This window comes from Oncorhynchus masou, chromosome 5 (genome assembly GCF_036934945.1).
Source record: "Oncorhynchus masou masou isolate Uvic2021 chromosome 5, UVic_Omas_1.1, whole genome shotgun sequence".
Lineage (NCBI taxonomy): Eukaryota > Metazoa > Chordata > Actinopteri > Salmoniformes > Salmonidae > Oncorhynchus > Oncorhynchus masou.
The window spans coordinates 52,153,779-52,179,081 of NC_088216.1; the positions used below are offsets into that span (position 1 = coordinate 52,153,779).

A 25,303-nucleotide genomic window follows, 5' to 3' on the forward strand; every position below is an offset into this window, starting at 1 on the left:
AGGTAGGGGCGAGGAGAGGGACGGAAGCTATACTGTTAGACACGACGCAGCGGGGCGTGCCTGGATATAGTCCTAAGCTGTGGTATATTGGCCGTACACCACAAACACCGGAGGTTCCTTATTCCTATTATGAACTGGTTACCAATGTAATTAGAGCAGTAAAAATAAATGTTTTGTCACACCCGTGGTATACAGTCTGATATACCACGGCTGTCAGCCAGTCAGCATTCAGGGCTCGAACCACCCAGTTTATAATATTAATTATTATCGAACAGGCCAAACTGATCCTAGGTCAGCACTCCTGTGAGTTGTTTGTGAATCCATGCCCTGATGATTGTCATAGTGTTTGGTTCAAATCCTTGTATCCCTTCCTTCAACTTCTCACTGATCTGACATATTAGGGAGAGCAGTCCAATGGAATGCTTACTTTATTTAACCTGTCTTCTTCAGGGAAGTGAGGACACATTTTTGGAAGTATTTCAACAGGGTGATTTGTATATTAATGATGGAGACGATGTACAGGAAGCAATGTTTCTGGTGTGTCAAAGTGTGCCAGGTGTTGCCAAAAGCTTAACGGTTCCTCCCTTCCAGCGGCCCATTTTAAAGCCTCAGAGCACGCCCCGGCCACGCCAGCCTCCGCCCGCCAGCAGATCCTCATGTCGGCCATCGTCAAGTCCCCCGAGCGCCAGCCCAACCCCAGCAGCCTCCTGGCACCCTCGAGCTCTGCGCGATGCAAGGAGAGCTCCACGCCTGAAGGTAAATCCCACAGCCCCTGCTCTCGGTGTGTGTGTCTCCTCCCTCTCGCTCTCTATATATAGAGAACTCTTAATTTTCTTTCTCTCTCATTCTGCTCACAGAGAAGCGAAGGGTTACTTTTGAAAGTAAGTGTATTCCCAGTTTGAAACTGTTGTGAAGAGGTAACCATCTTCCATCTCATTGTGCTTGTTGTATTCATCAAGTAAGATGTTAGTTGTCACATGTGCCAAATACAACAAGGCTTCCTTATGAGCTCTTTCCCAGCAATGCAGTTAAAAAGCAAGAACATTTACAAATAGATAACAATAAAATAGTAACACAATAAAATAACATTAACAAGGCTATATATAGCCTATACACAAGGCGTACCGGTACCGAGTGTACTGGTGTACGAGGTAGTTGTGGTGATTGATTGGGGTAATACTGTATGTACAGTTGAAGTCAGAAGTTTACATACACTTCAGTTGGAGTCATTAAAACTCGTTATTCAACCACTCTACACATTTCTTGTTAACAAACTATAGTTTTGGCAAGTCGGTTAGGACATCTACTTTGTGCATGACACAAGTAATTTTTCCAACAATTGTTTACAGACAGATTATTTCACTTTAAATTCACTGTATCACAATTCCAGTGGGTCAGAATGGATTTACATACACTAAGTTGACTGTGCCTTTAAACAGCTTGGAAATTCCAGAAAATTATGTCATGTCTTTAGAAGATTCTAATAGGCTAATTGACATCATTTGAGTCAATTGGAGGTGTACCCGTGGATGTATTTCTAGGCCTCCCTTCAAACTCAGTGCCTCTTTTCCTGACATCATGGGAAAATCAAAGGAAATCAGCCAAGACCTCAAAAAAAAAATTGTAGACCTCCACAAGTCTGGTTCATCCTTGGGACCAATTTCCAAATGCCTGAAGGTACCACGTTCATCTGTACAAACAATAGTACGCAAGTATAAACACCATGGGACCACGCAGCCGTCATACCGCTCAGGAAGGAGACGCTTTCTGTCTCCTATAGATTAACGTACTTTGGTGTGAAAAGTGCAAATCAATCCCAGAACAACAGCAAAGGACCTTGTGAAGATGCTGGAGGAAACAGGTACAAAAGTATCTATATCCACAGTAAATCGAGTCCTATATCGACATAACCTGAAAGGCCGCTCAGCAAGGAAGGAGCTACTCCTCCAAAACCACCATAAAAAAGCCAGACTACGGTTTGCAACTGCACATGGGGACGAAGGTCATACTTTTTGGAGAAGTCCTCTGGTCTGATGAAACAAAAATAAAAAATGTTTGGCCATAATGACCATCGTTGTGTTTGGAGGAAAAAGGAGGAAGCTTGCAAGCCGAAGAACACCATCCCAACCGTGAAGCATGGGTTTGGCAGCATCATGTTGTGGGGGTGCTTTGCTGCAGTAGAGGCTGGTGCACTTCACAGAATAGATGTCATCATGAGGAAAGAATTATGTGGATATATTGAAGCAACATCTCAAGACATCAGTCAGGAAGTTAAAGCCTGGTAGCAAATGGGTCTTCCAAATGGACAATGACCCCAAGCATGCTTCCAAAGTTGTGGTAAAATGGCTTAAGGACAACAAAGTCAAGGTATTGGAGTGGCCATCACAAAGCCCTGACCTCAATCCAATAGAAAATTTGTGGGCAGAACTGAAAAAGCGTGTGCAAGCAAGGAGGCCTACAAACCTGACTCAGTTACACCAGCTCTGTCAGGAGGAATGGGCCAAAATTCACCCAATTTATTGTGGTAAGCTTGTGGAAGGCTATCCGACACATTTGTGTTAAACATGTTAAATCATTTAGGCAAGACACTCAATTAGTTTTTGGTAGCATGTAAACCTCTGACCCGCTGGGAATGTGATGAAGGAAATAAAAGCTGAAATGAATCATTCTCTCTACTATTATTCTGACATTTCACATTCTTAAAATGAAGTGGTGATCCTAACTGACCTAAGACCATTTTTACTTGGATTAAATGTCAGGAATTGTGAGAAACTGAATAAATGTATTTGGCTAAGGTGTATGTAAACTTCTGACTTCAACTGTACATTTTGGTTTGGTGATTGATTGAAGTACTATATACATGTAGAAAGTGGGTAAAAACCAGAACGTCTGGGTAGCTGTCTAATTAACGGTTCAACGGTCTTATGGCTTTGGGGTAGAAGCGGTTCAGGAGCCTTTTGCTCCCAGACTTGGTACTCCGCTACCACTTGCTGTGAGGTCGCAGAGAGAACAGACTTCAACTTGGGTGGCAGGAGTCTTTGACAATTTTTAGGGCCTTCCTCTGACACCGCCTGGTATAGAGGTCACGGATGGCAGGGAGCTCAGCCCAAGTAATGTACTGGGACGTGTGCACTACCTTCTGTAGCGCCTTGCGGTCGGATGCTGAGCAGCAGCCAGTCAAAATGCTCTGTCGTGCAGCTGTATAACTTTTTGAGGATCTAAGGGCCCATCTTTTTAGCCTCCTGAGGTGGAAGAGGCTTTGTCATGCCCTCTTCACGACTGTGTTGGTGTGTTTGGACCCTGAGTCCTTAATGATATGGACACCGAGGAACTTGAAGCTGTCTCCACTCCAGCCCCATCGTTGTGACTGGGGGCGTGTTCGGCCCTCCGTTTCCGGTAGTCCACCATCTGCTTCTTTTGTCTTGCTAATGTCGGCACCACATTGCCAGGTCTCTAACCTCCTCCCTGTAGGCTGTCTCAAAATCGTCGGTGATCAGGCCTGCCATCGTTGTGTCGTTGTTAGGTACCAGTGTGCGGCAACACAGTCTTGGGTGAACGTGAAGTACAGGAGAGGGCTAAGCACGCACCCCTGGGGGCCCCCGTGTTGAGGGTCAGTGTGGCGGATGTGTTGTTGCCTACCCTCACCACCTGGGGGCAGCCCGTCAAAGTCCAGTATCCAATTGCAGAGGGAGGTGTTTAATCCCAGGGTCCTTAGTGCCCTACAAGCTCATCACTAAACTATGGTGTTGAATGCTGAGCTGTCGTCAATGAACAGCATTCTCACGTACAGTACGTGTTCCTTTTGTCCAGGTGGGAAAGTGCATTAGAGATTGTGTCATCTGTGGATCTATTGGGGCGGTATGATAATTGGAATGGGTCCAGGGAGTCTGGGATGATGGTGTTGATGTGAGCCATGACCAGCCTTTCAAAGCATTTCATGGCGTCAGATGTGAGTGCTACGGGGGCGATCGTCATTTAGACAGGATACCTTGGCGTCCTTGGGCACAGGGACTATGGTGGTCTGCTTGAAACGTGGGTATTACACACTGGGTCAGGGAGAGGTTGAAAATATCAGTGAAGACACTTGCCAGCTGGTCAGAGCATGCTCTAAATACGCGTCTTGGTAATCCATCTGGCCCTGCGGCCTTGTGAACATTGATCTGTTTTAAGGTCTTACTCACATTGGCTACGGAGAGCGGGATCATCCTCCTCCCTTCAACTGGTTCATGGGGCACATTTACAACGCCAGTCTGCATCTGAGATGCACGTGATGCTGGGCGGGTTATTGACTGAAGGAACAAGTATTAGTATTTAGTAGGCAACAATATGGAGGCAAAAATAGAGAGTGCTTCAGAAGGCTCTCAGGAAAGGCTCCATGCCAGTTGGTAAACAATGTGGGGTTGGCTCTTGGCAAATGTAACCTCCATTAAGTTCTATTGAACTCTGTGCCAAGCGCCCTCAAAAAGCAAAGACGGGGTTGCGGTTCAGGACTTCTGGTTTACAGTTGTCAAGACCCAACCCCTGCTGGATTAGAGCCCCAGCAGCACTTTAGACTGGAAAATAAAGTGTGTCCTTTGACCTGCCTTTCTTTCTGCAAAGCGAAGTAGATCTGAAACCATCTCTTTTACAAACACTATAGTTAAAGTACATAAACCCATTGTCATTTGCATGAATCGACTCATAACCATGGTTATGTCGCTAGAACTGAAAATATGCACGTGCAGAAAATGAATTGCTATGCCTCATATCAGTACTCTCTTTGTCTTGCTGTCAAAACATTTTTGCTTTCTCTTGTCAGGGGCTTTTAAGTGACAAAAACGATAGGCAAACGATGTGCATGACCGCTGCAAAACTCACTCATTCTAGTTGTCACTCATTGTCACTCTGTTGTTGTAGAGTACGGGCGTCGCGTGAAGGAGAGGATGCACCACAACATCCCCCATCGCTTCACCGTGGGACTCAACATGAGGGCCACCAAGTGTTCTGTCTGCCTGGACACCGTGCACTTTGGACGCCAGGCCGCCACCTGCCTAGGTTAGTAGTCCTAATGGGCTTTACTGCCTTTCTCATTACTGCTACCATAGCACTGCTTTTGCTCTCATGAGCAATGTCTCAGACCACTGCATTATGTTCATTAACTGTGTTTCAACTATTTCTTTCAACCAAACTTCCCTTTCTTGTGGCCATTACGTTGAATACATTTAAAAAACAAAACAAATAATATTATTCCCGACACTCGTGTACAGGTATGAAGATGCAATGCAACAGAGTACTTGTTTTCAGCCAACATAACTGAAGAAAATCACTCCTCCACAATACATGTATTTCCTTCTCTCTCTTCCTGGTCTTCTGTAGAGTGCAACACCCTCTGCCACCCCAAGTGCTCGCCCTGCCTCCCTGCCACGTGCGGCCTGCCGGCGGAGTACGCCACCCACTTCTCAGAGGCGTTGTGTCGGGAGAAGGCCAGCTCCCCTGCCCTGCAGCTCAAAGAGGCCGCTGGCCACGTTCGCCTGGAGGGATGGATGAAACAACCCAGGTCTGTGTTCTCACAGTAGCATCTTTATTATGGACATTCTTCTGTTTCTACCTACCTTACCTTGCTTTATGTAGAGCACTTTGAGAATTTGTTGGAAAGTGGTTTGAAAATCAAGTCTTCCTCCTCCTTTTCATTTTCTTGGGCATGAGCTCTGGGTAGGGCCCTTGACAGGGAAAATGTAACACCTCTGAATGTGTGTGTGTGTGTGTGTGTCTCTGCAGGAACTCCAAGCGTGGCCAGCAGGGCTGGGAGAGGAAGTACGTGGTGCTGGATGGGACCAAGGTGTCCATCTATGACGCTGAACCCAGAGAAGGTACTGCTCCTTGACTTAACTCGCCTTTCTCTTTCACCAGACTGTTTTGGCAGCGTCTTCATGACCCTTGCCCTCCTGGATCATATTCATTAGGCAACAGTCTGAATCAGAGAGGGTTCTACCTGGACTTGTAGCTGGCCTGGTAGCGTTGCAAAACGTGTTGCTACCGTTGGCCCTAGTAAATGTACTTCTGGTGTATTTCCAGACTCTCTGAAGCCAGAGGAGGAGTTTGAGCTGTGTCTTCCTGATGGAGAGGTGACCATCCACGGAGCAGTGGGAGCCTCAGAGCTCATCAACACGGCCAAGTCGGGTACAGTGCACTTATAGATACTGTTTACATGTAGATTAGAGTCCACCGGTGTTTGTCTTGGGCAGAAATAAGTGCCGGTACTCGTTTTTTTGCCGGTACTGTTTATATTTAGGTGCAGGAACCTGCCTAATGCACTTGGAGATCAGAGTAGAACTTCTGTTTCCCAGAAAACTACGTCTGGAACACACTAAGTTAATGAACACCTGACCTCTCCCTACATCCTAACTTGTGCAAAACTACTTAAACTGATCCTATCTGATGACTCTTTGCAGGAGTAATTGCACAGTCGTCAAGTAGCTAAACTGCTGAGCCTGCCGCTGTTGTTTTGTATTTGAATGTGATCTGTAGTCTCTGTCCCTTCACTCGTATCTTGCTTCTGTCTGTGTTTCTGTCTGTGTTTCTGGCTGTGTGCAGACACCCCGTACATCCTGAAGCTGGAGTCTCACCCACACACCACCTGTTGGCCCGGCCAGTCCCTGTACTTCATGGCTCCCAGCTTCCCAGACAAGCAGCGCTGGGTGGCTGTCCTGGAGTCAGTCGTAGCCGGCAGCAGGGGCTCCAAGGACAAGGTGGAGGCTGACGCGGTGAGTGGACGTGCTTCTGTGCATATCTCGAAAGCCGTCTTCAATCTCTAGTCAGGTTGATATTTGAAGTGTTGTTACTTTCGAGGTCTGCTCCGGAGTTCTCCTACTAGTTTACAGATGGAACCCACACTCAAACATGAGAGAGCAAGACTTTCTTGGTGTTTGCTGAGAGAATAGGGTGTACTCCCACTCAATACTATCTCTTTCTCTCCCCTCCCCATCCCTTTCCCTCTCTCTTTGTCTGCATGTTGTCCCTCTACCGTCTGTGTCTGTGGATGTTGTCAATGATTTTATGCGTGAATACATATTTTACACGCGCTGTATGTGTAAAATACACTGGGGTGTTGTTGACCACACTGTAGACAGCTGTTCCTAAAAGACAGAAGAACCTCTCCCCACTGGTCCAGGTAAAGAGCTGCACGAGCCTCTGCCTTATGCTTGGGCCCAAGCGTATGCTTTGATTGACAGAGCATGCGGTAAACACACTTACTGTATTACATACCCATGCACACACGCTACACATTCAACGTGTCAGTCACACATATAGTGCAAGCACCCGCTCTCTCGACCCTGAAGAGCAGCCACATACCCACACAATGCAGCACCCATGCAGCGCATGTATGTGAGACGACACTGCTGTGCAGCTTAGTCCGCCGGCGCCGTGCGTGCACGTCCAGAGTCTCAATCGCCACACCCGCCCATGCAGCCCTGCGCTGCGATACAATTGATCGATGGATTGGTCGATCAATTGGTTTGTCTGGTGTACCATTTTCATTTTGATATCTTCCTGTTTTTCTTTTCTTGCGTGAAATGTTGTATGGAAATCGGAACGTGCTGCTACATAAGTAAAATTGTTGTATTTATTGCAAACCCACCCCCCAATTACCCATATCCATCCCCGTGTCGTCACCTGCTTCACCCCTGCAAACCACTTGCCTCTGTCACGTCCACTGTGTCCTGCAGGCTATATGACCCTCACAACGTCCTGCGTTGACATTAGTAGATACTGGGGGCTTTGTCTTGGTAGAATGCTAGGTTAGGTTTACACGTCACGATTCCCTGACCTGACCTGTGATCCTCTCCGACGACAGAAACTGTTGGGTAACTCTCTACTGAAGCTGGAAGGAGACGACCGACTGGACATTAACTGTACCCTGCCCCTCACCGACCAGGTACGTGTGCGAGTTTTATGCAGGTTTGTGCTTCACTATGCATACAGAACCAGGAAACGTACCCAGGGAACTGGGTAAGCGATTGGGAATTGATTTAAATGTTACCTAAAGTTTCACATTGGCTTTCTCTCTCCCCCGCCATAGATAGTTTTGGTTGGCTCTGAGGAGGGTCTGTATGCCCTGAACGTCATTAAGAACAGCCTGACTCACATCCCCGGCCTGGCCTCCGTCTTCCAGATCCAGATTATCAAGGAGCACGACAAGCTGCTCATAATTACTGGTCAGTATTGTACTATTATAGGCTTTAGCTTCGTGAGCTACTGGAAACATGGTCTTGAAAAAATGGACCCCATTTCCTATACCAGGTATACGCGAGTATCAAACCCGGCTTGCCTGCGGGCCTACAGACTTGTGTTAGCTCCCCGAGCTAAAGCCTGATAGAAGGCATGGGCTCTGGGAGTTCAAATCTGTCTTCAGGTCTCAGAATTTGTCCTTAGCTGGCTCGCCTGCTTAAATAAAGCTTAAATAAACAGGCAAGTTACTCAGCATGTGAGTGTAGTTCACTACACCATCTCCGCTACAGTACTTGCAGTTTAGCAGTACTGTGATTCTGAATCATGTTAGTATAGTGCAATAACTGTTGAAACTGATCACAAATGCATTATATTGGATGGAGGATGCAGTTGGTACTGTATGTGTTTGTTGCTGATATCTGTACCATGTCCCGTCCAGGAGAGGAGCGGGCCCTGTGTCTGGTGGAGATCAAGAAGGTGAAGCAGTCTCTGTCTCAGTCCCATCTCCCAGCCCAGCCAGATCTCAGCCCATACATCTTTGAGACCGTAAAGGGATGCCACCTCTTCTCCTCTGGCAAGGTGAGCCACCGATTTGCGATTCTTAACTTTTCTTCGTGGATTTTTCACCTTATCGAAATAGGACGAAACAATGTTTTCTGGTGTCAAACTTGTTTCAATCATAGCAAATTATTCAAGCACCTTTTCATGTTGTCTGTGCCTTCCTCGAAACTGTGGACACAACTGATTACACCGTTTTTCTGGAGTGATAGTTCTCCCGACTGTGTTGTTATTGGCCCTTGTGCAGATTGAGAATGGCACGTGTATCTGTGCCGCCATGCCCAACAAGATCACCATCCTGCGCTACAACGACAGCCTCAATAAGTTCTGTATCAAGAAGGAGATTGAGACGTCAGAGCCCTGCAGCTGTGTCCACTTCACAGGCTACAGCATCATCATCGGCACCAACAAGTTCTACGAGATGGAGATGAAGCAGTACGTGCTGGAAGGTAGGTCAACAACTCATCACACAGGATACGACATGTTCAAGGTACACTGTTATCTCGGGATAACTAGGGTGTTGTTCATTAGGCACCAAACACACTGAAACAGGGAGAGATTACCTGGTTATTGTTTTGTATAATTGGTTGATTGATTGGTGTGGGGACCTCTCTTGCAGAGTTCCTGGATAAGAACGATGTGACGTTGGCCTCGGCCATCTTTGCGGCCTCCTCCCACAGTTTCCCCATCTCCATCATCCAGGTCACCCAGGCTCCGCAGAAAGACGAGTACCTGCTCTGCTTTCACGGTCAGACATGTTTCATACACACTTCTATAGGCCACGCGGGTGCGTGCGCCTTTGTCTTTCCGTTAGGAAAATGTGGTGCCGGATATTTGAGAAATTCACCGGACCCATATGCATTGGCTGCATAACCTGATTAGGTGCTCAGAATGACCGAAATCACATTTAGATTATGGTATTTCATCTTAACAGAACATGCAACTCGAGGATTCAATGGCGTGTGTCCTTCCTACCTAATTCTGATGCGCACTTTGAAGATGTTAGAATAACTGTCCACTTTTACTTTTCCTCAGACAACAAGACGAGTAACGAACAGCAGTTGGCCTAGGCTATATAAAACAAATATTAAAAAACAATTAGGCTGATCCAACCGATCAGAATGTTTAGCTTGAAATGTTGATTAACTATTATTTTTTCACATTATAAGCGTAGCAATGCACACAAGGCAGTAGACTGTGCGACTGACAAATGTGATAGAAATGAAAATATCCGTTAGCAATTTAGAGTGGAGATCTAAAGATGCAAACACTCGTATTGGTTGCTAAAATGACTAGGATTGTGCCTTTGGCTACTGGACAATAAAAGTAAGTTGATTTGAAAAGCAATACAACATGAGAGAAATATGTTACTGGTTTCAATGTAATATGGAAGTCTCAATAAAATAATTGCCTCCAAGTTTTATGGTCGGATTTTGGCTAGGCTACTTTGAAGCAAGGTAAAACATGCATGAGGTAAAAGTTTCAATTTTCAACCAATTAAGTATGTTTTCAAATGCATACTGCCTCCAACTCATTGCAAAGTGATGTGTGATGTGCGGAAGCCTGGTTACTGTTTCCAATGCACTTGAATGGTGAAAGGAAGCGCGCTTCAGTTACCAGTAGAGAAATAAAAGAGTAGCTGTTTTTAATCATGGTCATCAAAGCTGTTTTTAACACGCGATTGCCTTTATAATTGTTGCGCAATGATTGGGCTTACATTATAAAAGCACGTTTCACTCCCGAAACAAATTAACTAGCTATTTGAGGAGCTGTAGCAACAGCTCATCCGCTGACAGATTATCCGCTCAAGCTTGGCTCTGTATCTGTCGGCTGTGTGCGTGTGATAATATAAATAATGACTACGCGCTCATTTAATTCCACTAAATTATGCAAATGAACTTATAGGCCGATACACATGTCCGGTCAAATGTATTTCCATCGACTGGTTTTTCCATCAATGAATAGGCTAAAAAGCATTTATTTTATTTTTTATCGGCTTTTAATTTTTTTACCGTTTAACGGAAACCCTGGTGCGTGTGTGAGGGAGGCAGAGTGCCTATGACTGAGTAGTGTAGCCATGCTCTGATGACTGCTAAAAAATGTCTGTTATATTCATTTCCACATAGTTTGCAATGCATACCAGCAGTATCACGTATTTCTATTGTGATGATTCCTTATCCAGAGTTCGGGGTGTTTGTGGACGCATACGGCCGCAGGAGTCGAAGTGAGGACATCAAATGGAGCCGTCTGCCTCTCTCGTTTGGTAAGTCAAAATCATTTTACATCGGAAACCATCATCTCGGAGTGATCCTAACCAAAGCATTGAAGAATTGCCATCTAGAAAAGTGTTATAATAAGACATTATTTGGGCTTGTAACATAGTGCTCCTCTCTATATCAGCCTACAGAGAACCCTACCTGTTTGTGACCTACTTCAACTCGTTGGATGTGATCGAGGTCCAGGGCCACTCTGCTCTAGGGTAAGATCACCTCACTGATCCTTTACTTAACTGCAACCCTGAGCTAGTTAGCATAACATTGTAAGAAATAAATGGGGGGTATTGTGTCTTGGTCAGGGCCCACTCGTACGCTCACCTGGACATCCCCAACCCGCGCTACCTGGGCCCAGCCATCTCCTCCGGAGCCATTTACCTGGCATCGTCCTACCAGAACAAGCTCCGGGTCATCTGCTGTAAGGGCAACCTGGGACAGGAGGGGGAGCTGCAGAGGAATGGCTCTGGACGCAGGTACGTTAATATGGCTCTTTCTTCCGGGATTTGGAGCAACAATTGGGATTCTTCATTCTGTCACTGCACCTTCTGTTGGCTGAGCTGGTTAGCGGAGGCAGGATTGGGGCAGTCATGGTTACAGTGTGACTTCAGAATGACTTCCCTTCTCTCTAATTTCTCCCATTGTTTAAATTCCACCAGGAATCACTGAAGTGCACGGTGATGGTGTGGAGCTTCTCACAGGTGGCACACTTGCTGCATGGGTTGGCATACAAATGACATACAGTAGGTTGGCATACAGGTGGCATAGGTTGGCATACAAATGACATACAGTAGGATGGCAGGTGGCATAGGTTGGCGTACAGGTGGCATAGGTTGGCGTACAGGTGGCATAGGTTGGCGTACAGGTGGCATAGGTTGGCGTACAGGTGGCATAGGTTGGCGTACAGGTGGCATAGGTTGGCAAACAGGTGGCATAGGTTGGCAAACAGGTGGCATAGGTTAGCGTACATAACTGGTGAACTATCTGGTGATGGTGTTCCATCTGCTACACCATCTCAGACCTGGATTAATACTAGCCTCTGTTCTTTGCAGGAGGAAGATTTCATGTTTTATTTGTAACAAAGCCTAAGTAAGGCTATTTTTATTCAAAATGGCCCCTGTGCGATGTTATAATAAAATATTTAAAATAAAGTATGGACACTTCTTGTATTTTCTGAGACTCTTTATATCAACCAATCAAGCACCTGCATTAATGTACATAATATTGCAGTGATTGTGTGTTTAGAGTTAGCTGATTTGACCACCGTACCATATAGTGCTTTATGATGTTTAAAGAACAGTAGAGAGGGTTCATTGCTATTTTTCCTCATCAAAAATACAGTACAAAGACCGAATTCGAAAAAAGCCATCCCAAATGTAATTTGTCAACCCTCATTCAGCCTTTATCCATACATGGAAATGTGTTGTACTCTCTCTGTGCAATTTAGGGCTGAAAAATAAGTGTTGATTATAATGCTAAATAAAGTGTAGGTGTGCCACCTCTGTGTAGGTCACGGATGGAAAAAAGACCAGCTACAATTTTCATATCATTGATTCCATAATCCTCTGTGGACTATAGAATTGGAGATGTGACTTCTGGAGCTAACATGGTGACGATATGACTCAATCTCTTTAGCTCGCTATTCATTGGTGGAACCAAATGTGCAGTCAGCCATGTCTCATTTTTCTCCGTTGCACTTGCTCATTCTAGTCTCCTACTGTGACAGAGTGTGGCTAACAAATTACCTGTCTGCATTATCTCCAAGGACTTCAATGAGAATTGCTTTCTCCACATCCAAAGCCGTTGCTCGCTGCAGTCATTATTTAATTTTACAGAGCTATTGAGAGTATTACACTAGCCATAGTTTTGATTGACATAAGCTTAATATGCATTTACACTGACGTTAAGAACACCTGCTTTTTCCATGACATAGACTGACTAGGTGAATCCAGGTGAAAGCTACGATCCCTTATTGATGTCACTTGTTAAATCCACTTCAATCAGTGTAGATGAAGGGGAGGAGATAAGTTCAAGCTTTTTAAGCCTTGAGACAATTGAGACATGGATTGGGTGTGTGTGTGTGTGCCATTCAGAGGGCGAATGGTAGCAAGCACTGGTTTTTGTCAAGAACTGCAATTTTTTGCCAGTTTCCTGTGTGTATCGAGAATGGAACCGGGTGACACAATGGGGATGCAGGTGCATCAGTTGCACTGGTTTTTGTCAACTCAATATTAGGAAGGTGTTCCTAATGTTTGGTATAATCAGTGTATATTTAATTGACCACTTTGTACCAATCACTTCTGCAAGCCGGATGCATAAGTTCCCCTCCCACGGTTCTTGTTCATACAGATAGTGCCCCTCCCACGGTTCTTGTTCATACAGATAGTGCCCCTCCCACGGTTCTTGTTCATACAGATAGTGCCCCTCCCACGGTTCTTGTTCATACAGATAGTGTTCTTGTTCCCTCCCATACTCCCACGGTTCTTGTTCATACAGATAGTGCCCCGGTTCCACGGTTCTTGTTCATACAGATAGTGCCCCTCCCACGGTTCTTGTTCATACAGATAGTGCCCCTCCCACGGTTCTTGTTCATACAGATAGTTCCCCTCTCACGGTTCTTGTTCATACAGATAGTTCCCCTCTCACGGTTCTTGTTCATACAGATAGTTCCCCTCCCACGGTTCTTGTTCATACAGATAGTTCCCCTCCCACGGTTCTTGTTCATACAGATACGGTTCTTGTTCATACAGATAGTCCCCCTCCCCTCTCACGGTTCTTGTTCATACAGATAGTTCTTGTTCCCCTCTCCCACGGTTCTTGTTCATACAGATAGGTCCCCGGTTCTTGTTCATACAGGTTCTTGTTCATACAGATAGCCCCTCAGATAGTCCCCTCCCACGGTTCTTGTCCCACGGTTCTTGTTTATACAGATAGGTCCCCTCCCACGGTTCTTGTTCATACAGATAGTTCCCCTCCCATAACAGTACACTATGCAATGCTTTCTTGACAACATCTCTGATGGTCTAACAAAATGTTGACCCTGTGATCTTTGTCATGTGGTCCCCGGCCCTCTCCATCTCCACAATGGGTCTCTCCACCCCCTTTCCGTCCGCAGCCCCAACAAGCGTGGGCCGCCTTCCTACAATGAGCACATCACCAAGCGCTTGGCGGCCAGCCCCGCGTTGCACAGTGACCCAGGCACGCCGCGCCGCTACCGCGAGGCCCGCACCGAGTTCCGCCGCGATAAGTCGCCCGGCCGCCCGCCGCACTCAGTGGAGAGGGAGAAGTCTCCCAGTGGCAGGATGATGATGGACCCCCGTCTGGCCAGGTCTCCAGGAAGAGCCATGGGGGGGGACCTACGCCTCGACCGCTCCCCAGGGAAGCTGATGGACCGGGACGTGAGGAGGGAGAGGTCACCCGGCCGGGGGTTCGAAGAGCAGCAGCCTGGAGTTCGTCAGAGACTCCACACCAGCTCCGGTCGCACGCCCCTCACCACGGTCAACAAGGTGAGAAAGTAGACTATGTACAGAATACTTCCCAGAGTCCTATGTACTTCCCTTGCCCACATTACAGGACATAACTTGAGTGGTATTGGGTGCATTACTTTTGATCAAAGGCCTATGGTTCCATGCTTAATATGGTTCCATGCTTTAATAGTTTCTATGGATATGCTGACTCATGTATTTTTCAATGCGACGTTCCAGTGATATTGTTACGGAACCAATAACTAGCAGATGGATATTGTTACACTCGTTAAGGGTCTTCGGCCTAGTTAACCGGTCTGTAACCTGAATGAATGTGTGCATTTATGTGAGAAATCAGTGTATGCGCCTAGGTGTTGAATGTACAGCTCTATCTCTCTCAACCTCTTGGTCGGCCAGTCCAAGCGGATTATTATTTGTTTCCGATGGTGACGAAAAAGGAAAGTGCAAACAGGCATGCCCAAACAAGATTCAAAACCAAACAAAAGGCCTCATTGCCACCAAACCAACCAGCAGCCTCACGGCTCTCCAAGCTGGCACTCTGACTGATCACCTCAATTGGCAGCACCTGATGTGCTTATCAACCAGGCTCAGCGCCTGGACGAGATTACTGCAGCCCCCTGGGGGAATAGTGTGGAAGTGTATACTGGATAGTGGATTTGCCCACTATCCTTACACTAACCTTTACACTAACCTTATTATCTGACCCTATTTGTCTCTGATCTTTCTGTACAGGTGTGGGATCAGTCATCTGTTTGAGTGACAGCAGCGCTACATCAGTTAGAAGAGTGACATCCCCAGCACAGCACATCACTCAGTTCTTACCAGGGTTTGGGAAGAGGAGCGGGGTCAGAATACTGCATCACCTAGAGAGGCCAGTAGGAAAAGCAGCTAGTGTTGATGACCTACTGTCGAAGCTGAATGTCATGTGTATGGGTTTTTACTCGAATAAAAAATAATAATAATGTTGATATACATTAACAAATAAAAAAAGTATCCATCATTTAAAGTCAGCAAGGACCAAAACATATCATTTGTCACAAACACTGACAAAAACGCTTGGAATATCTGCAAAATTAAATCCTGGAAATAGCACTTACAGATGAGGCTTCAGAGTTTAGAAACACAACGAAATGTTCTCCTGGATTTGCTCTCACCCTGTGCATATCAGCTAGATCAGTGGTGGGCATCTCCTAGGGATGCAGTGTGTGCAGGCTTTTGTTACAGCCCAGCACTAACACACCTCATTCAAATAATCAACTAATCCTAGTCTTTGATTTACATCAAGTGTAATTAGGTGTGTGTGATAGAGATGATATGGAATAAAGTCTACACACACACAGCGGCCCTCTAGTATTGGTCCATCCCTGAGCTAGATGACTACAGCTGACACACTAAAACTGCGCTACCCACAATCCCCAGCACCAGCTGGCTCTCGGGCCTTTATAAATCATCACGATGCTATTTGACACTGTAAATAGGCAGACTTAGGTTTAGTCCGAAATTGCACCCTACTCCATATATAGTGCACTGCTTTTGTCAAAAGTAGTACACTTTAAAGATTAGGGTGCCATTTCAGACTGAGCCTGACTTTTTATAGATACTGAAAGGGAACCTCAAGGCTGGAAAAGCCACGTCTATTTTTGTTAAAGAGAAAAGTGATTGTTGTGTGTCCTCTTGAATGTCAAATGAATATTATTCTTTTAAAAACGTCCTTTATCGAGTGAGCATTTTGCCCTGGTCCCATCTTGTGTAATGCACTTCCACACGCAAAAGCAAACTTACATGCGGCTTGAGAAACCATTAAGCTTACAACCCACTACTTGAATATTTCTTTTTTTACCCCAATCTCCCCTTACCTTGTGTATACATACCCTCGAAATTGTTGTTTATGATCGATCGGTGCATAAAATAATGTTCTTTGATGAACTGCTTCTTAAGGCATGGATGTACTTAAATGAGAATGGAAAATACATATCCTATGATCTTCATTTCAGTGAACTACATGCGATTCAACACTGGAGCATGAGCGATTAAAGAAAGAAATCTACATGTTTTAGTTCGCCTTCAATTTCCATTTTCTTTCAAATCCTCCTGAGCTATTATGAGCGACATTTTCCTACTGCTAAACACCTCTCATGCAGCAAGAACAAATATGGTATTTTCAGTCACATAAGCCCATTCTTTATACTTTAATATATCTACTTACTTTTGATTTACTTATTCTTGATATTAAAAAAAATAAAGAAATCTGTCATTTTTTAAATTTATTTATATTCAACCAAATTCAGTGTAACACTGAAAGGTCACATAGCAAATGCTTTTGTAACAGATATTGGCTTACATGTGCAATAAGAAAGCTTTTGCTCACATCCTCTACACACAGAAGCAGACATTTTTAGTATTACTCAGCATCAGGGTGGGAGTGAACAGGGTTGTAAATCGATTTTAATTTCAGTTTTACTTATCAATTTACCATCTGCTGCGTAAGTCCAGCCTTCTACTGTTTCAGATTTCAGAAACTTTGCTGGAGCCAAACACCAGTGATGCACAGATATGAGCTAAACTTTAGATATGTGCATTTTGAGGATTCCGTTTAGACGAGGAACATGTCGCCCTGTGCTCGATATGAAGATATTGATGTCTTACACATGCTAACAAAAGATGTACTAGCTTTCCCTGTAGAGTTTTGTCACACAATATTAAACATAAACTCTGTCTTTAATTGCTGGCGTATATCCTGTGTGGCCTATGTGGAATCGTGCGAGAGAGAAAGAGCTATTGTGTAAGAAAGAGAGAGAAAGAGAGTGTGTGTTTATGTCCAGTGTGTTAGGGTAACAATGCACATTTAGTATTCACTAGCTGCCCCAGCCTCACTGTGACAATGCCTTCCCATTCTGGAGCCACTGGCATGCAGAGCAGCAGCGGCTATTTGTGTCTTAAACTGGGAATAACTCTGAGGAGAAAGACAGCTGCCTGTGCCCAGGAACAATTGTTCATCTGAGGGGTGTGGGTTAGTGAACGGCAGTCAAACTTTAAATGTCATCTTCATACATGTTTCTTTAAAGTTTAGATGTAGACAAACAGCTGTAATTGTCTAAATTAGGGGAAGCTTATACAGTCCTGTTTCACTACATGTACATGTGAGTAACCTGTACAGGTGTGAAATGGAAATGTGTTTTTTGCATATTCCACTCCCTCTGAGACGCCCTCAGAGAATGAGGTCACAGCCAGGTGATCAGCCATTATCAACGGTGACCCCGGAGAAGTTAGGTTTAAATGCCTTGTCGGCTCAGGCATTCGACCCACCAACCTTTTGCTTATTGGCCCAATACCTCTAACCGCCAGGCTACCTATCTGATTTTACGACCTCAAATAAACAAGTTACTAGAGACTCCTTCCATGCTGTGAAGGGACAGAGATTATGGCATAAGTGACATATGCTATTTAGACATTGACTCGTTGTTAAACACCTTGCTGAAAGAGAAGATTGACAATGACGAGGTGAAGAAGGCTTTCAGCACAGCAGGACCTTTTATATAGACAAACCCCCCACCCAGACATTGTTGGGAGATTCTGTCCCTGCCCTGCCCCTAACACCCTATTCACTGATTGGCACTTTAGCACTTTCCCTTGCCAGCATGACCGGGCCTGACAGGAGTGGTACTGGGTGACTTGTGAACTCTAATTGACACATTGTAAGGCGCTGTTCTCCGTCTCAACAGTGTCACACTTAAGTATTGGAACCCAGCTAATGTTGCGCTGCAGAGTTTGGAAAGTGAAACTGGGTGCAAATGATTTTGAACATTCTTCCTTTCCTAGTCTCTCGTTAAAGAGTTTGTTCATAGAAAATACAAATTGACATGGTTTTCCAGCTACCTTGGCTGCTGTTTTTAAACATGTGAAATACACACGCTTATGATAGAAAGTTGCATGCTCTAAAACAGAAAGATTTATGTGAAGAGAGAGTTCACTAGCTATGACCGCTTGAGTGATGCGTGGGTTCTGTGAATGAGTGATATGTATAGAAGCATGTGAGAGATGTGACTGGGCTTTGCTCCACTGTTAACCCAGCGTGCCAGTCACACTCCCCTGACAGCGGCAGGGCTATAAATAATGGCTTAATAAGCTAATATTTGTCCACACTGCCTTTCATCTTTAAAAGTATTGTTTTATTGGCCTTAGACAAACAAATGAACATGTAATGACGGCATAAACACACATCTAACAAATTGAATAGCATAGAGGTAGTGGTAGTAGGCTAGTAGAGGTAGATAGGCTACGAGCTGCCAAAAATATTTTTTTGTCGAGCTGTACGGCACTGGCCTGATTACAGAACCAGCACAGTACAATTTGGGTCAGCATGATGGTGTGAAAAGGGTGTAACCTACTAGGTAATCGGGGCTATGCTTCCTCTAAAACCACAACGACTCAACAGCTGGCTCTTAGTTCCTCTAGTTTTGTCTAGAGTGCAAAGAACCTTGGCGTGACTCTGGACAACACCCTGTTGGTCTCTGCGAACGTCAAAGCAGTGACTCACTCCAGCAGGTTTGTGCTCTACAACAGGGTTCCCCAACGGGTGGCCCGCGGGTGCTTTTATTTGGCCACCCAAGTTTTCTGAGCAAAACCATTTATTGAAATGTTATTATTTTCATTGTTGGACTTATAAGACTATAAACACCAGGAAATTAGCTCCAAGGGATTTTAATGTAAGAAGTCCAGTTCCCAAGTATTCCTATGCATAATAGATACATGACCATATACAAATGTAAGCAAGGTTTGAATTAATTATGTTTTAGTCAAACATTATATATGTTTGGGCTTCTTGCAGTCAATTTGCAGTCGACAAATGGTTTGTAATTATATACTTGGTGATTCAAGCCCTGAATGCTGATTGTCTGACAGGTGTGGTATATCAGACCGCATACCACGGGTATGACAAAACATATGTTATATAACATTTATATTTAATATGGTAATTACGTTGGTAACCAGTTTATAATAGCAATAAGGCACCTCAGAGGTTTGTGGTATATGGCCAATATACAACAGCTATGGACAGTATCCAGAAACTCCACGGTGCATCGTGCATTAGAACAGCCCTTAGCCATGGTATATTGGCCATATACCACACCCCCTCGGCCTTATTGCTTAATTATGTTCCGGCCCCCCCAACCATCTGCTCAAGAAAAAAAATTGTAGAGTACGACCCTACCTCACACAGGAACCGGCACAGGTCCTAATCCAGGGCACTTGTCATCTCCCATCTGGACTACTGCAACAGTCTCCTGGCTGGGCTCCCTTTTTGTGCCATCAACCCCCTGAAACTTATCCAGAATGCTGCAGCCGGCCTGGTGTTCAACCTCTCCCATGTCACCCCGCTCCTCTGCACACTCCACTGGCTTCCAGTCGAAGCTCGCATCCACTACAAGATCATGGTACTTGCCTATGGAGCAGCAAGAGTAACTGCCCCTCCCTACCTTCAGGCTATGGCCAAATCCTACACCTCAACCCGAGTTTTCAGTTCTGCCACCTCTGGTGTCTTGGCACTCCCACCCTTAAGGGAGGGCAGCTCCCACTCAGCCCAGTCAAAGCTCTTCTCTGTCCTGGCACCACAATGGTGGAACCAGCTTCCCCCTGAAACTAGGACAGCAGAGTCCCTGCCCATCTTCCGAAATCATCTGAAACCCTACCTCTTCAAAGAGTATGTTAAATAATCCCACAGCAGATCCTCCTCACCCCCCCCAACAAAAAAACATTTTGTTAACTAACATATTTTCTCCCCTTACTAGTTCTGAATTTGCTGATAGTAAGTACATTTTTCTTCAATAATGTAGCTATGACTGAGATATGTGGTTGTACCACCTAGCTATCTTAAGATGAATGCACTAACTATAAGTCACTCTGGATAAGAGTGTCTGTTAAATGACTAAAATATCTGCACACACACACACAATATGTGCTGTGGATTGAACGGGCATCACCTCTGCTTTGAGGTTGTGAGGCATCACTCACTCGTACATTCAGCAGCACTTTTAAAGCAGGGTAGGAGAGAGAGGGGAATATTCCATGTTCTCTTGGGGTAGGAAAGAGAGATTTGAGTTTTGGGTTCCTTTAAACCCCCCCTACAGACCATCAGTTTAAGCTGGAGATATCTGTTTGGATGCGTCTCAATCCATTGCTTCCGCCGATATCACACTTCCACATCTGCAGTGAAAGGTGGCAGAACTAGAGCAGTGTTTGTCAGACCATGAGACATCCTGAAAATTGGTCTTCTCATGAAAATGTATTTTACCTAAAGGGCCAACTCAATATTTTATCAAATTATTTTATTTTTATACCTAAAGGGGTCCTAAAATTCAAAATCAAATAGCTAAAAGATCCATAGTTTGACCTTCCAACAAGTCCATATGTCAGCTTAACCTTCAGCATGCAAGGTCCTGTTATTCTAAACCACTGTTATTCCACTCTGAGAGCTGACAATGAACTTTGGGGCAGAGGGCAATCGGGATTATTCTCTTGTGTGTGTGTGTGCGCGCCCCCCTGTGTGTGTGTTGTCATTTACCTGTCACTTCCTAAAGAAGGCATGGTTTATTTATATCGTCCAGTAGAATGGAGTGCATGTACTCTACATAAGGCCAGACAAAGCACTCTCCATTGTTCAGTTGCGTTTTGGGAGTCCCATTGTTCTGTTCATCACCCATCTCCTCCAGCTCCAGCTATGGTAAGTGCCTGTCCTGTTCCATGCCACTGTAGGATTTCACACTGTCAGCTACGTATGTCAAGGGGCTGGTTGTAGGGGAAGGGGAATTAATGTAAAACTCCGCTAAGTCCTTAGAGGAAGCAGCTATACAGGTAGATAGATGTGTAGTTAGATCGATTGACGATAGTAGCTTGGATGATGATGACAATTGTTTGAATCAAAAAAGGAATCTGTTAGATGTCATATTTTCTTTCATAGTGTTCTAGAAAATTAACATTTTCTATCTGTTCAGTATGTAAAGTATTTTAAGTTGGGCGTGATCATGCCTTAAATCATAGTATCTAGTTTAGTTAGTTCAAGGCATGGTCCTGTCAAAGACCGTTCTATCCCAAACATAACAGTTCTATTGTGTCTACACTGCCGCGAGTATAAATCTGGGTAGATCTGCTCCTGGAAGTCCACAGTGTGCAGGCTTTTGCTCCAGCCCACTATGTTTTATGGATCTACCTCTCCTTTCCACCTCTCTCCAAAGGCACCCAAGAAGGCAAAGAAGAAGTCAGCAGACTCGAACTCCAATGTGTTTTCGATTTTTGAGCAGTCTCAGATCCAGGAGTTCAAGGAGGTAATAATCTGTCTCTTCCCTTATTACCATGACGACAGCCCATCGATCACACTGCACCCTTTTCTGTCTGGTTTGTTTGTCATCGTCTTAGTGCCCAACCCATTCTGCCTCTACTGTTCAGATTGAATCACACTATCGGGTCAACCCGAACTACTATGCTGGCTCAGACATTTTCTTTTCACATTGTCCTTTCAAGCACAGTTCCAGCAACTATGGTGAATGTTTAACCAGGCCGCCTAATACATCTCGGTTTGGCCCTATAGTGTGAATCAGGCATCTTTGTAAGCCTGTAGGTTTACCTGTCCATCCCCTTTCATGAGTTGTCCATTTTCCACCTGTCTCTCTGCCCTTATCATGAATTCCAGGCGTGTGGTATGAGCGGTGTCGCTCTTTAAATCATGGCCAGGCATTCAGGCCATGTCATCAGTGATTAGGGAGGGCTGGGGATAGAATGGGAAATATGCCCTGGCCTAAATGCCACTCTTAAACCCCAGGGAGTAACATAGTATGAATACAGTAACTAAGAATAAAGGCTTAGAATAAAAGGAATGTCCAGAGATCCATGTTCCAGAGAGCATCGATGGGGTCGTTTTGACAAAGATTTCTGGCATGGAGATAACGTGTGGTCCACTTGACCAAACACCGGCACATTGAATGATTTGATATGCAGAGTGGCTCCAACTGTAGGTCATGGGATTTACTGTCACTCTCCTCCCAACACATACACACACACACACACACACAGACAAACTCTAGTTACTGGAGTCGTTTTCATGTCTCCCTTCAAGTGTTTAACCTCCATATTGACAGGCCTTCACCATCATGGACCAGAACAGAGATGGATTCATTGACAAAAATGACCTGAGGGACACCTTTGCTGCACTGGGTGGGTTGAATATGTATTCTACTATGTATCTATTTGTTCAGTTTCGTCAGTAGGAATGTATTCCCGTTTACAATAACGACCTGGCCATAACGAAAGCAATGGTACTGATCCATGTCTCTGTAACAGGGCGGCTCAACGTGAAGCAGGAGGAGATAGATGAGATGCTGAAAGAGGCGTCCGGCCCCGTCAACTTCACCATCTTCCTCACCATGTTCGGGGAGAAGCTGAAAGGTGAGGTGTGCAAACAAGGGATGCATTCAGTTGGTTAAACGTTGTGCTACATTTTGCAACAGTGCTGAATGTCACTTCCTCCCAAATGTTTAACAGATGAGTTGCCCGAATCCTAATTTGAATGACATTTTCTCTCTGAATTTTTGTATGTTGTACTCTTATATTGTCCACGTCTGCCTCCCATCGACTTAGTTCTAATTAGACGTTTTCTCTGTGTAGGCGCTGATCCAGAGGAGACTATCCTCAATGCTTTTAAAGTATTTGACCCTGAAGGAAAAGGGGTCCTGAGGAAGGACTTGTGAGTAGTCGCGTGTGCGTTTGTGTAAATGGGCCTGTAGGGTCAAATCTTTGTGGAGATGGTTAATGTCATCCTTGTTCTTGCTCGTCTTCAGTGTGACAGAGATGCTGACGACACAAGCGGACAGATTTTCTCCCGAAGAGGTTGGAGCACAACCAATTTACACTAAACGCAATATAATCTATATACTGTCCACACACACATTGCACACATTGACCCATTGTACATACAACTATTGAAATACAGCAGACAAACCATTTTAAATAAACAACTCATCACCACTCATAATCAGTAACATAACATAGTTCATGCATAAACATGTTGCGTGTTGCTTCGAAAATGGTGTGAAGTGCGGGACGGGTACGCCAGTGATTGAGTCACTAAATCTTCTCGCTGGTTTTCTCAGATGGAGCAGATGTTTGCAGCCTTCCCACCAGACGTGGCAGGAAATCTAGACTACAAAAACCTTGTGCACATCATCACACACGGAGAAGAGAAGGACCAGGAGTAACGAACTCACTGCTCCTTCAGCGTGTCTGTCAGTGATAGAAATACAAGCTCTAGACAAGAGATAATCTAGCGCTTCTATTTCTCTGGTCAAAACACCTATCGGCAGTCATCTATCATCTCCAGGCTCCATCCAAGGTCCTGTGTGCTTGCCCCGCCCACTTACATAATCAGATCAGGTGAAGCTCCACAGTGGAAGGGGAGAAAAAGGAACAGAGGGAACCTCACTGGCCTCTGCCTCCTACAAACGGCTCAAGACACTTTTCAACTGGCCTCCTTTTGTGATGCATTACGTTTGCCGCTCATCAGCAGTGGTTAAGTCAGTGTTTTCCAAACTGTCCTCGGGATCCTAAGGGGTGCACGTTTTGGTTTTTGCCTGTAACATTACACAGCTAATTCAAATGACCAGAGCATGATGACTAGTTGATTATTTGAATCAGTTGTGTGGTGCTAGGGCAAAAAAACAAACATACACCACTTGGGGTCCCGAGGACCGAGTTTGGGAAACGCTGCGTTAAGCCAACTGTCAAGCCAAATGTGTGTAAATGGTTGAATTCAGGCTACAGCTATTATACAATCTGATCACTGTCAAATAAATCACTTTAACTCATGTCTTTTGTCCATTTGTTATTTCTTCCACCTTACGATAATACATTTTGATTTTGAAGCAGATCCTTTGAGAGCATAACAGCTATTAGATGCTCTTTTTTTACTTGATTGACTAATGACACATTAGAACGAATGTCATATGTTATAAGTGACATAATGTTTCAACTCAACAAATCTAGTATATGTATCAATTGGGTGTATGCTTCCTTAAATGATTAAATTAACCTCTTAACGATTTGTCCAAGTTTATCACATAACTGCTGCTGCCACCCTGTGTTGTAAATAGGTAAAACAAAAAATATAGTTTACATCAGGGGTTAATGACCACTAGGCGAGTTTGAGGTTCAATCGATCTCTTCAGTGAGGAAGAGCTTTTCAACTGGTTTATAAACTGATTCAGGGTTTCAGCTTGGTTTTGGCAAAAGTCCTGCCCAGCAGCTGAGGGTATGATGGATCCCCTAAGACTAAGAGCATGTAGCCTTCTGTATTTAGAGAGGAGCAAGTGAGGTAGTAGAGATGGCTGTCTTCTGACATCAGACTAGGCTTCAAGGTACAGAGGGGCCTGACACTGCCCAAACATGGGGTTTGGTTTGGAAAGACAAAGCCCCTGTGTTTATTTTAGTTCTTGTGATGACGTGACGGGGTAACGTTACACCGCATGATGTATCAAACAGGCAGACAATAAGCTGCCAGCAAGTGATCCCCCTAACGCCTGTTGTTGCTCCAATGAGCTGATGCCTGGCCATGCTGGGAGACTTTGACACAGGTGCAAAGCCCTGAGTCACCCACTGTTTGTTATTTCATTGTCCAAAATTAAGCATTGTTCCTAGGGTGGGGGACAAGGGATAAGGGCCAAGATGAGCTGTGGTATTTCCAACGATAATGGGAACAAACCTGTTCAAAAGTGTGTGTGTTTGTGTAGGGCTGTT

At 44.8% G+C, this 25,303-nt stretch overlaps 2 protein-coding genes across 5 annotated transcripts in view; both read left to right on the forward strand.

Annotated features, from left to right (window-relative positions):
- cita (citron rho-interacting serine/threonine kinase a) overlaps positions 1-17,243 on the forward strand; it is a 55,362-nt gene extending 38,119 nt beyond the window's left edge. For 2 of the 4 annotated variants that reach the window (XM_064965929.1, XM_064965930.1), the window contains 16 exons: positions 592-756; positions 4,897-5,034; positions 5,356-5,536; positions 5,758-5,849; positions 6,055-6,159; positions 6,574-6,743; positions 7,835-7,915; positions 8,060-8,195; positions 8,648-8,787; positions 9,014-9,215; positions 9,386-9,514; positions 10,949-11,029; positions 11,167-11,245; positions 11,342-11,512; positions 14,152-14,542; positions 15,254-17,243. In XM_064965929.1, the coding sequence (XP_064822001.1) occupies positions 592-756; positions 4,897-5,034; positions 5,356-5,536; positions 5,758-5,849; positions 6,055-6,159; positions 6,574-6,743; positions 7,835-7,915; positions 8,060-8,195; positions 8,648-8,787; positions 9,014-9,215; positions 9,386-9,514; positions 10,949-11,029; positions 11,167-11,245; positions 11,342-11,512; positions 14,152-14,542; positions 15,254-15,277 (2,285 nt within the window). In that variant the 3' untranslated portion in view covers positions 15,278-17,243. Of the gene's footprint in view, positions 1-591; positions 757-4,896; positions 5,035-5,355; positions 5,537-5,757; positions 5,850-6,054; positions 6,160-6,573; positions 6,744-7,834; positions 7,916-8,059; positions 8,196-8,647; positions 8,788-9,013; positions 9,216-9,385; positions 9,515-10,948; positions 11,030-11,166; positions 11,246-11,341; positions 11,513-11,695; positions 13,135-14,151; positions 14,543-15,253 lie in introns of those variants that run through there. The other 2 variants (XR_010455666.1, XM_064965931.1) reach the window with 2 other exon arrangements.
- A 3,893-nt stretch (positions 17,244-21,136) lies between these two features.
- Positions 21,137-24,375, forward strand: LOC135539799 (myosin regulatory light chain 2, ventricular/cardiac muscle isoform). The gene is made up of 7 exons (XM_064965932.1): positions 21,137-21,242; positions 21,754-21,843; positions 22,654-22,729; positions 22,856-22,960; positions 23,180-23,258; positions 23,353-23,401; positions 23,665-24,375. The coding sequence occupies exons 1-7, from the start codon at positions 21,240-21,242 to the stop codon at positions 23,767-23,769; spliced, it is 507 nt and encodes a 168-aa protein (XP_064822004.1). The 5' UTR covers positions 21,137-21,239; the 3' UTR covers positions 23,770-24,375.
- Positions 24,376-25,303: the final 928 nt, after the last annotated feature.

Excerpts from the sequence above, each read along its gene's own strand:
- LOC135539799 (XM_064965932.1), top strand. Across the intron at positions 21,844-22,653 it reads AGATCCAGGAGTTCAAGGAG|GCCTTCACCATCATGGACCA; the intron begins GTAATAATCTGT and ends CCATATTGACAG. Across the intron at positions 22,730-22,855 it reads GGACACCTTTGCTGCACTGG|GGCGGCTCAACGTGAAGCAG; the intron begins GTGGGTTGAATA and ends TCTCTGTAACAG.